The sequence below is a fragment of the Octopus bimaculoides genome, chromosome 23 (assembly GCF_046866305.1).
Source record: "Octopus bimaculoides isolate indiv1 chromosome 23, ASM4686630v1, whole genome shotgun sequence".
Classification (NCBI taxonomy): Eukaryota; Metazoa; Mollusca; class Cephalopoda; order Octopoda; family Octopodidae; genus Octopus; species Octopus bimaculoides.
The window spans coordinates 30537757-30550256 of NC_142950.1; the positions used below are offsets into that span (position 1 = coordinate 30537757).

The 12500-nt window shown below is 38.2% G+C and overlaps 1 protein-coding gene across 6 annotated transcripts in view; it reads right to left on the reverse strand.

Moving 5' to 3' along the window:
• Positions 1-364: 364 nt before the first annotated feature.
• The window catches only part of LOC106869930 (protein EFR3 homolog A), a 63161-nt gene continuing 51025 nt past the window's right edge, over positions 365-12500 (reverse strand). For all 6 annotated transcript variants that reach the window (XM_089340516.1, XM_089340515.1, XM_089340514.1 and 3 more), the window contains 7 exons: positions 12426-12500; positions 11341-11410; positions 10265-10426; positions 2571-2699; positions 2292-2368; positions 1253-1383; positions 365-540 (listed from right to left, as the gene is read on the reverse strand). The exon at positions 12426-12500 is cut by the window's right edge and continues 98 nt beyond it. In XM_089340516.1, the coding sequence (XP_089196642.1) occupies positions 380-540; positions 1253-1383; positions 2292-2368; positions 2571-2699; positions 10265-10426; positions 11341-11410; positions 12426-12500 (805 nt within the window). In that variant the 3' untranslated portion in view covers positions 365-379. The remainder of the gene's footprint in view (positions 541-1252; positions 1384-2291; positions 2369-2570; positions 2700-10264; positions 10427-11340; positions 11411-12425) is intronic.

Sequence of the window (12500 nt, forward strand, 5' to 3'; positions counted from 1 at the left end):
AACAAATGAATTCAATTGGCATACAAAGAGAGAAACAAATGGAAAACAGGACAAGTAACATTTCAAGCATATATATACATACATATATATATATATATATATATATATATATATATATATATATATATATATACTGTATATACAGGGTGACCCAAAAGTAAGTTTACAGTTATCACATAGGCACTTCAAATTTCTTTTAAAACATTTTATCACATTTAAATTTGTATCTTACAAACTGAAAAGGGAGCTTGAGAAAATTAACTAAATTAGCATAGAATAATGGTTTCATATTTTTTTTTAATAATTAAGATTTAAACTATTAATATATTACAAAAAAAAAAGACAGGGTATGGGTTGAGGAGAGATTTGACTTCTATTTCTAGCAGGTCGAATGACTATGAAGGGGCTCCCACATTTTTATTTTTTTATTTGCTTCTACCAAACTTACCTTTGGTACTGTAGGTGATCCATTAGTGCTATCAAAATCCAGGTTCACCGAATGGATATCACTTGTGCTGTGTGTCATATCACTGGTGTCACCTGAAAAATGAATACAACAATTGCATGATATGTACATCAATCTAAGCATTATAGTCAGGAACTAGTTTTTGACTGATTTAAATAGTGATTGCTACACGATTCTCTTTGTAAGCAGATGGGTGACAGAAGCTTGTCCTCTGAAGAGTGGCCAACCAGCCATGAAACAAGTCAGAGCAATCTTTTAATATTTTTTTTTTTTAATTTGTTTTTGCATATGAAGAGAATGAAAGAGTAGTGAGCTGGCAGAATGGTTAGCACGCTGGGCAAAATGCTTCAGCAGCATTTCATCTGCCGTTATGTTCTGAGTTCAAATTCTGCCAAGTTGACTTTGCTGTTACCAGCCCTCATCTGTTTGCAAGTACCAGTGCATAACTGGTACTTATTTCACTGACTTTGAAAGGATGACAGGCAAACACATTACTCTTGGACTTCTAACCAGGCCTTTTGCAATACTCTTAAAGCCAGGAACTTTTCAGTACCCCTCCCTCTTCATGTGTGTGTGTGTGTGTGTGTATGTATGTATGCAAACCTGGTTCAGCTCTCTGGCTTAACAGTTCCAGTCAAACCATCTAATCCTGTACCGGTATGGAAAGCGAATGTTAAATGATGATATATGTATATGCATAAAGGAAGGAGAAATAAAAGTAGCATGAGAAAGTGCAGAGCAAATGGGTGAAAAATGAGAGAGAAGAAAAAAAGAGCATCTACGAACCTATACCAAGAGGTCTCAGACTGAAAGGAACATCCAAACCAGCAGTATCATGACCACTGTTCTGTAAGCTCTCAGCTATGGCTTTCTGGGAGAACAACCAGTTCTCTCGGAGTGTGAAATCAATCGGATAACTGTTGAGAGAGAGAGAGAGAGACAGAAATGAGATAAAACATACACAGACTTCTCGAGAGTGAATAACTAGCATCGATTTTGGAAGATTTATTACTAGAAAAAAAAAATTCTATCATTTGTGCTGTACTTGAAAAGACCGGTCAAGCCAAGTGAAATCATAGTTGTGGTCAATGCTGTAAGATCGTAGTCTGGCCAATGCCAGAAGTGAGATTGTAGTCACGGCTGATGCCAGTGCTATCTGACTGGCATGTAAAAATTACCATTTGAGCACTGAGCCTCATAGAGGCAGTAACAGGTGGCCGAGACCTTTGGCAATATACCATGCTTGTGTAGACCTGTCAAGCCAAATGAGATCGTAGTCATGGCCAATGCTGGCAGGTGAGATTGTAGTTGTGGCCGATGCCAGTGTCACATAACTGGTATGTAAAAAGCGCCCTTCAAATGTTGGGTGATACACTGTGCTTGAGGAGACCTGTCGAGCCAAGTGAAATCATAGTTGTGGTCAATGCCAGTACTGTCAGACAGGCACCCATTCCAGTGGCACGTAAAAAGCATCATTCAAGTGTTGGGCCTCAGAGAGGCAGTGCCAGGTGACCAAAACTTTTGGTGATACACCGTGCTTCTGTAGACCTGTCATGCCAAGTGAGTCAGCAACTGACTCAGAACAATATTGTATGTATGCATGAGCTTTTCTCAATGAGAACATCACAAATCAGTTCACCTTAAAGTGCTTTCTGTACCAAATTACAGATATACTATTTATTATTACCAGGAATGTGATGAACATGAAAAATAATCTATCGTAAACTTGATAATAATGTTGCTGTAGTTCACAATGGGAATTTAAAAATTGATAAACATAATAGCAAGAAATAAAGAAGGAATGAAAATGTGTCATTTTGCTAACCTGCTAGGCTTGTTTTTACGATTGAAGGCAAACTCTGGCAGCAGGAATGAGGCTTCCTGTGATCGGGATTCAAGCACCTGGGAAAGAGAACACACACATAAATAAATAAATAAATAAATATATATATTTAAGCAAGTTGAATATTTTGGTCAGATATGGCCAGTTTGAATACTCAAGGGTTAAGCAATCATTTTGGCCAAAGATCTGATGAGTGGAGGCTGACTCGCAGCCAAAAAGCATGAGAAAAAAAACCGAAAACACCAAGAATTTATCCTTTACCTGGTTGACATGTTCTGAGAATGCAGGAATGGACATCAAATGACATAGCAGATTTAAGTAAGCAGCCAACAGACCATGAATGGCACACTTGTGGGTGATCGGAAGGTGGTTGTTCGTGCACACCATGTGCTGAAATAAATAATTAAATATATAAATAATTAGATCAATAAATAAGCATGGGAAAGTAGACATTAAACTGATGATGATGGTGATGATAATGAAATAAAAATATAAACAATAATAATGGTTTCAAATTTTGGCACAAGGACAGTAAGTTTGGAGGAAGGGGCAATTTGATTACATCAACCCCCAGTGCTTGACTGGTATTTATTTTATTGACCCTGAAAGGATGAAAGGCAAAGTCGACCTCTGTGCAGTTTGAACTCAGAACATGAAGATGGATAAAATACCAATAAGCATATACTCTTTTAGTCTTATTTGTTTCAGTCATTTGACTGTGGCCATGCTGGAGCACCGCCTTTAGGACTAAAGGCAAAGTTGACCTCAACAGAATTTGAACTCAGAATGTAGTGGCAGACAAACTACTACCAAGCATTTCGCCCGACCTGCTAACAATTCTGCCAGCTTATCACTTTCTATAGTAAAAAACAAAAACTGAGAATATCTGTGTGTGTGCAACACCAAAACTCGAGAACTACCCAACCGATTTCATTCAAATTTTACACATGCCTTACATAGGGCCCATGGAGTGTCATGGTCCCCCAAAAAATTATCGACTTCTTGCCTAATGCAAGCCTGGAGCATTTTCTTACCTCTTACATTTCTTATCTCTTATCTTTCAGCATTGTGTCAAAAGTGAAACAATAACATCTCCATACTTTCAGTTTAATACTTGCATTATTAATACTGAAACTATTATATCACATATATACATGCATACACACACACACACACACACACATATATGCATACATATATGTATACATATATCTATAAAAAAATTTATATATATAAACACTGATCACAGAACAAACATCAAATTCAAGTCAACGATTTTATATATAACACAATACTTCCAAACATTTGATCATATATAAACATTACCATGGCTCTTAAACATATAAAAAAAATATACATATACATATATAAATTTGTTGACTCAATTTTTTTTGTCTGTTTCAATTACATTTGAGCATTTCATTTTTGCAGTCCTATAAACTCTTTTGTTTCCATAGAAATAGACAATACTTACTTCTTGCTGTGTGTGTATATATATATATGTATATATATTGATAGGAAGGACAACAAAAGAAAGAAAGAGACCTCGATATTATGTAAATAGAGGAATTTATCTGCAAAAATATATGACAGTTATTCGGTAGTCATGATAAAACTCCGAGTTTCGGATTCCGGGGTGGAAGCCCACGCCAACATTTCTTCAGTTATCCAGCCATTGAAAATGGAATTTTCACAGGAATTTCCAATGGCCGGATAACTGAAGAGATGTTGGTGTGGGCTTCCACCCCGGCATCCGAAACTCAGAGTTTTATCATGACTACCGAATAAGTGTCATATATTTTTACAGATTATATATATATACATATATATATACTAGCAGCTAAGCCCGGTTTCACCCAGTCTCTTTGGATGATGTGGCTGGGATCGTTTTCGGTTAGGCATAATCTATAACAGCGTTTCTCAACCTTATCATTTCGGGTCCCCTGTTTCGATTGGAGCCTCCAGCTGTATGAAAATCTCCTGACTCCCCACCCCCTAGTCAGACAACAGTTTCAGGAGTTGTGAAGAACGAATTTGTACGTAGTCTGTTTCTCAGAGCTATTCTCTTGGACCTCTGTCTAATCATTAAAACATTGGGCGATCTTTCGATATGGGAACACAAGACTGTCACTTACAAACTACGTGTGTTTATATAGATTTTTGAAAATGATCATCAGTTTACTCTTTTACTCTTTTACTTGTTTCAGTCTTTTGACTGTGGCCATGCTGGAGCACCGCCTTTAGTCGAGAAAATCGACCCCAGGACTTATTCTTTGGAAACCTAGTACTTATTCTATCGGTCTCTTTTGCCGAACCGCTAAGTTACGGGTTGGTAAGCAAGCTACTTACCACACAGCCACTCCTATAAAAAATTTTTATTATTTTAAGATGAGGTTGGGTGGGAAGGGGATCTTTTGAAGTTAGTGTGAAAATGAAAGAGACAGAGAGAGCGTGATTGTATGAGTGAAGTTCTTTTGAAGTCTGCACGAAGCAGAAGAATTGATGTGCATTCATGCATGAGGGTGTGTGCGTGTGTGTTTGATGAGGTTTGCAAGACAATGTGTGGTGTGTATGTGAATTGCTTTTGTCAGTGTATGAAAAGACAAAGGGAGTAATGTTGCTGGTGTGTGTGTGTATGTGAGAGAGAGAAAGAGAGAGAGAGAGAGAGAGAGAGAGAGATAAAGAGAGAGAGAGAGAAAGAGACAGACAAAAAGAGAGAAAGGAAGAGAGAGAGACGTAACTGAAATTTTTTATTCAGTTTGTAGTGAATGAATGTGTGAGTGATTGACAGAGAGAGAGAGGGAGGGAGGGAGAGGGAGAGAGGGAGGGAGAGTGAGAGAGAGGGAGAGAAGTTATGTATGTAGGTATGAATGAATGGCTTCATACATACATACATATATATATAACACACATGCACACACACCTCTCACATACACAATAGTCACTCATATACATAACACATACGCACGAAAACATACACAATATACACATACACACACGCGCACACGGAAACACATACAGACACACAAACACACACACACCCGTACCTAACACTCACAATCCCACACACACACGCACATCCACACATATACACACACACTTCTCACCAACACTACATACTCACACAGACACGCATACAATCATACACACATGGGCATAAACAACACGCATATACAATAGCAAACGCACGCACACACACGTACACAGCAACGCACATACACACAACATACACATACACACAAACACACACGCACGCACAGAAAACATACACATACACACACGCGCACATACAAAATACACACACACACGTACACGTACCTAACACCGACAACCCCACACAAACACGAACACACACACACACCCAAATAACCACCTGTTGACCTTCTACCTACACTGTCTACAGCGTCCACTAACCAGTCCTGCTACTAATTTCTTCCACTACGTCATACACACACACACAAACAGATAAACCACCAAACCATGCACACACACACACACACACACACATACGCACACACACGTTCTGTTATCACACACACACTCGCAGACTTTCGCAAACGCACAGATTCATCTCCCTTTTTCACTCTCCTATCTTAGAAAGAACTTTTCCCCCACCACCTCCTCTTCCGGTCTTTTCATCATGTAACCTCGTGGGCATCGGTACCATTTTCCTCTTTCTCCGTTCTTCCATTCTCCGAACTTTCCATCTTTCCGACGAAGGGCTACGCCCGAAACATCATACACTCTCTCTTTCCTTTCCTGAGCGTCCAATAATACTATCCATATCACGTCCTCACTTTGTTGTTTTTTTGTTTTTTTGTTATTGTTTTTTTTAACTATATATATATATATATATATATAATCTATATATATGAACATTGATCACAGAACAAACGTCAAATTCAAACCAACGACTTTATATATAACACCATGCCTCCAAACATTTGATCATATACAAATGTTACTATAGTTCTTAAACATATAAACACACACGCACGCATTCAGGTTGTTATGTATGTATGTATGTATGTATAAATGTATGTATCTATGTATGGCCAAGAGAGAGTTAACTGAAATTGATGGCCTACTTAGAATTGCAGATCTACGACAAATCCAAAACTAGATATGGCCTGTCTTTCCACCAATACCTGTTGAAGAATTGGAAACGTTACTTGGATGATTGCCTCATCCTATGGTCCCACACACTCGACCAACTCTTTGACTTCAAAACCCTAATTAACAGTGTCAACAACCATTTCCAATTTACAATGGAATACAGTCAAGACCAACTTCCTTTTCTTGACATTCTCATTATAAAAATGGGTACCAGCATTGAGACTGATATTCATTACAAACCGACTGATTCCAAGCAATACCTTCTGTTCACCTCCAATCACCCAAACCATACAAAGACAAACATTCCCTTCAACCTTGCGAGAAGAACTTGCACAATTGTCTCTAATTATAGAACTCGAAATAAAAGACTCGAAGAACTAAAGGCAATTCTTCTCGAAAGACATTACCCAGCATCATTAGTTGACAATGGAATAGAACGGGCCAAGACAATTGCTACCCATGACCTGCAAAAACCGAAACACATACACGGCATGTTAAATAGTCTCCCATATCTCTCAACACACAATCCTAGAAATGCAGAAGCTTACACAATAATATACAAAAACATCCCACTACTGAATCAAGACCCACGTCTAAAAAGAGTACTCGCAACCCATAAAATAATAAAAAGCAAAAGACAACCCAAATCCCTAAAAAACCTACTCACGAATGCAAAATTGCCCAACACAAGCCCACCACCTACCGTAAAAAAATGTGGTCGTTCCAACTGCGGGACTTGCATCCACCTCATGGATGGAACAACATACAGATTCCAGTCGGGACACACTTTTGTCATAAAAAATAACTTCACCTGCGCACCAAAAAATTTACTTTATGCCATAAGGTGTGAAGGGTGCCACAAAGAATACATAGGGCAAACGAGCCTTACTCTCAGAGAAAGGATGACAGTCCACCGCCAACAATTGAGTAGTTCATGTATAAACTGGTAGGAAAAAATAAGGATGCATGAGGGTTTAAAGTTTTGTTAGGTTTAAAAAAAGGGTTAAAAGTTTGTGTTAAGCAGGAAATGTGGTGTCAACTACTATTGAACTACAAAAGCTCAAAGACAATATAATGTATGGGTATATTTATTTTTTTATATATTATTGTTTTATATATTATTTTCTTCATTTTGTACTTCTTTGTAAAAAAACATTTTCATTCTCCTTCTTCTTGATAATTTGCTTTTTCGCAATGAAAACCGGTTAGAAGAAATCTTTATTAAAATATGCTTCCAGTTCAGCATTCTGGCTTTTTTCCATTTTCCTATTATTTCTCCACGTGCGGTTAACACAACCCCACTATTTACTGACTTATATATATATATATATATATATATATATACATGTACTCTTTACTCTTTTACTTGTTTCAGTCATTTGACTGCGGCCATGCTGGAGCACTCCTTTTAGTTGAGAAAATCAACTTTTCCGAAAATCTGCTCATCCATTAGATTGCCCATGGGCAGTTATTTGTGGTTTAAAAGTTGAAACAGAGCGAGTGTTCTTGTTTGCATTTTGTTTAGACGTTCATTTGCTCTACATGTGTAGATAAATTCAAAGGATTTTTATTCCCAATAATGGAGTCAAAAGAAAAATATCAAAACATGTTCGACTATCATATACCATTAGTGAAAAATTGATTGCTATTAAACACATTCTAACAATTTACCTGCTGTGTCAAGAGACTTAGCTATTGATAGAAAACGATTGAGAGAATGGTGCACAAAAGAAACTTGAGTTAATCAATATGCCAGACGAGAGTAGGCACAGATCAATTGGTGGGGGTAGAGGACCAGCACATAGAGATCTAGAGACTGAACTCTTACAGTGGATTGTTGTTCAGCATGCAAACAATATAATTTTGAATTATCGCCATTTATGGGAATATACTTTTGAATTTGTAAAAAGGTTTAGAATTGAAATAAACAGCTTTAGATGTTCTGATAAATGGATTTTCTATTTCATGAAAAGGAATAAACTGACTGTGAGAAAGATTACACATGTTGGTCAAGCGGACAATAAAACACTTGGAGAAAAGGCACAAATCGCCAGTGACTATCATCATCATCGTTTAACGTCCGCTTTCCATGCTAGCATGGGTTGGACGATTTGACAGAGGACTGGTGAAACCAGATGGCTACACCAGGCTCCAATCTGATCTGGCAGAGTTTCTACAGCTGGATGCCCTTCCTAACGCCAACCACTCAGAGAGTGTAGTGGGTGCTTTTACGTGTCACCCGCACGGAGGCCAGTCAGGCGGTACTGGCCCAGTATTAGCAGCAGATAAGGATACTGACCAGATCTATAATGTGAATGAAACACTTGTATACATTGACAACTTTGCTCGCCACTGTGGTGCTACCAAAGCTCGTTTTACTGCTGTGTTGTGTGTTAATGCTGCTGGAAAGGTGTTGAAAACAATGATTATCCTTAAAGGGTTGAAAAACGTGCCTAAAATCAAGGTCCCAAAGACTATTTACTTAACAGTCTCCAACAAGGGATCAATCACATATGAACTCATGCTGCTGTGTGCTGACAAAGTGTTTGGGTAGAGCTATTCCATGCTCAAAATTTAGTGCTATTCATGGATGAATGTTCAGTGCACAAGAAAACAGAACTCCTAGAAGTGTTCAAACGTAGGAATACAACTCTCAAACTTATACCTCCTAACACAACATCTTACTTTCAACCGTTAGACGTATCAATTATTGATCCTTGAGGTAAATGTGCCAGATGCACATAATGACAAAATTGAAGAAGAAAATGAGATACAAGTAAGTGAAATTAGCTCTGATGTGAATTATGGCCAAGCAACAAATGAAGAAATTCATGATATTTAACTTGAAACTATTCGGTTATTATTCTACCATAAATGCCCAAGGACATCATTTGTTCATATGAAGCTTCTATTCAGGTTTTCAACAGTTTAATTTTCAATATTTCCTAATAGATCCATTGTTAACTTCAGAATATTTTTTAATAAGCTACTTCTTTTAAGCCTACTTCAGTTTCTTTATGTCTATATATCTGATAACTGAAACGATGGAAGTTCAATGGAATTGTATAAAATAAATATGGTTTTTGAGAATATCCTTGATTTTCTTAGGTGAAATATTTTACTTCCATATAACCGACCATGGGCGCCTATTATAGGTAGGCAGTTGTTTAAGCCAAAAAATAGTTTTGTAAAATGGAATTTTCCATTTAACAGCCCTGGACAGATTTTCAGAAAACCCCGAAAGACATGGAATTTTGTAGGAGGGGACTAGTCAATATAATTGACCCCAGTGATCAACTGGTGCTTATTTTATTGACCCTGAGAGGATGAACAGGTAAAGTTAACCTCGGCAGAATTTGAACTCAGATCATAAAGACGGACAAAATGCAGTTAAGTATTTTGCCCAGCTTGCTAACTAACGATGATAATAATAATAATAATAATAATAATAATAATAATAATCCTTTCTACTGTAGACACAAGGACTGAAATTTTAGGGAAGGGAACTAATCAATTACACCGACCCCAGTGCTCGACCTTGTAAGGATGAATGGCAAAGTTGACATTGACAGAATTTGAAACTCAGAACATAAAGACAGACAAAATGCTGCTTAGGCATTTTGCTTGATGTGCTAATGATTCTGCCAGCACACTGCTTAAATAATAATAATATTAATAATGATAACAATAATAATAATCTTTTCTACTACAGCCACAATACCTGGAATTTGGGCGGAGAGGGGGAGAGTCAATTACATCAATCTCCAGTGCTTAACTGGTACTTATGAAATAGCTCTCACCTGGAGTTAAACAAGAACAACAATTAGAAGTCTATTTACCTGTACATCAAGAGCAAGTCTGCAGAGGTCAACAATTATATCACTACTACCAAGCTCAACTAGTATCAGAGCCATGGTGCAGTAAAGGGCCTCAAAGTTCTCCACATGGTTTGAGTTCATTTCAATATTTTCATAGAGGTGATGATAAAAATGGTTGCCATTCTGGAAATATAAAACAGTGAGAGATGCTATATAGAACCGATGGAGTACGCAGGACACAGACTCTCTCTCACTCACTCACACATAATCATCATCTGTTAATGTCAGTTTTCCTTGCTGGTATGGGTTGGACACATGCATTGGACACGGGTTGAACACATGCACTGTAAATGGTGAAAACACTAAGGAAGTCATAGAGGGCTGAGAGAGAGTAAATGTGAGTTTCTCATGCACACACACACTCATTTTGAGTAAAAATAGTGATAACATTAAGAGTATTATATAGAGCTGAGTGAATGGACGATACCCACCTCTCTCTCTCTCTCTCTCTCCAACATACGCACACACATTCAATGTAAGTAAACTTCATAATCATAATGGAAGCACATGGCTTAGTGGTTAAGGTGTTGAACTCAGGATCGTAAGATTGTGGTTTCAATTCTTGGATTGGGCAATGCATTGTTCTTGAGAAGAACACTTCATTCCACATTACCCCAGTCCACTAAGCAGGCATTCCTAAGACAGGTATTCCTGCGACAGACTAGCTTCCTATCTAGCTGGGAATACATGCACCACAGGAACCAGCCTGATGAGTTTATATGACTTGAGAAGGCGTTTTATCTTTTCTGGGATCACATGGCTAAGTGGTTAAGGTGCTGGACTCGTGATCATAAGATTGTGGTTTCGATTCCTGAACCGGGCAAAGCGTTGTGTTCTTCAGCAAAACACATCATTTTGTCATTCCAGTCCACTCTCAGCTGGCAAAAATGAGTAATCCTGCAACAGACCAGCATCCCATCCAGCGGGGAATATGTACACCACAGAATCTGGGTAACTGACCCTATGAGTCTATGCGAGTCAGGAAGGAGTTTTTTTTGTTTTTTTTTTAAATTCACAATCTCCTCTGTCACACTTACCTTCTTCATAAACATGATATCTTGACGTGGGGTGGTTTCAATGGTCAGCTCAGAGAGATCCTTCAACATACTGGACAAATGAAATATTAAAAAATAAAAAAATATAAAAAAAAAAAAACATTATTCTAGAAAGAAATTTTTTTTGGATGAAAAACAATGGCTCGAATCTTGTATATTTAACCCTTTAGCATTTAAACCAGCCAAATCCAGTCAAAATAATCAACCTGCTTTATCTTCAAAAACTGGCTAGATCTGGCCTCTCACACTTACCCTACAATATTATTCTAAAAACAAGCAAGCATATCATTGAAATCTCAAAGCTACAAAGTAATGCATGACTAATTCATGTCAGTGTGAATAAAAAAGCCTTACACCTGACTGAGAAATCAGAGTGGTGAAAGGTTAAGCAACACATTCACTTGAAAGAATGGAAAGAATTTGTCTTGCAAGAAGCAGGAGCTGTTCTTGATGGCTTCAGTGTCATCTAGATGTCATTGCTTATAGGTGACCTTAAGAAAAGCTTCTTGCATGCCCCAGTTTCACGCGGGGGGGGGGGGCGTGCCAGTGCCACACAGGTGGCACTTGTACTGTTTCTTAGGGTCACCCTAATACTGACATACACTGGTTGACCGTACAGCCAAATGAACCTTCATAGACGAGAGGTGTACACAGCCATAGGATGTTGCCCCCCCCCCACACACACACACTGCTCAACTCCCTAAAAGCTGTGTGGGATTGTGATGGTTGATGTGAAAGAGTTGAGAAACCCTGAACAACCTCACTTGTAAAGTGTGATCTGAGGGAGATTTAACTGCTATTTCTAAAGGTAATATGAAACAGCAAAAGCTCCCGGTTTGGTTTGAGTACAAGCAGTGTTTGGCAGCAGTAGTAGTAATAGTGATGACAGCAGTGTTGGTAATAATATTAATCATAGTGGTGGTGTATGGGACTATATTCGGAGTAGCAGCAGCAGTGGTAGTAGCAGTAGCAGCAGCAGTGGTAGTGATAGTAGTAGTGCCAGCAGCAGAAGCAGTAGTGTTGAAGGAAGGAATGAATAAAGGTAGATGGACAAGAAGGATACTCACCAGACGTTTTTCAGCTTCTGAGTGTTTCCATGGCGATCAATGAGGGTGTGGAGGATGTCTTGCACAATGAGGCGC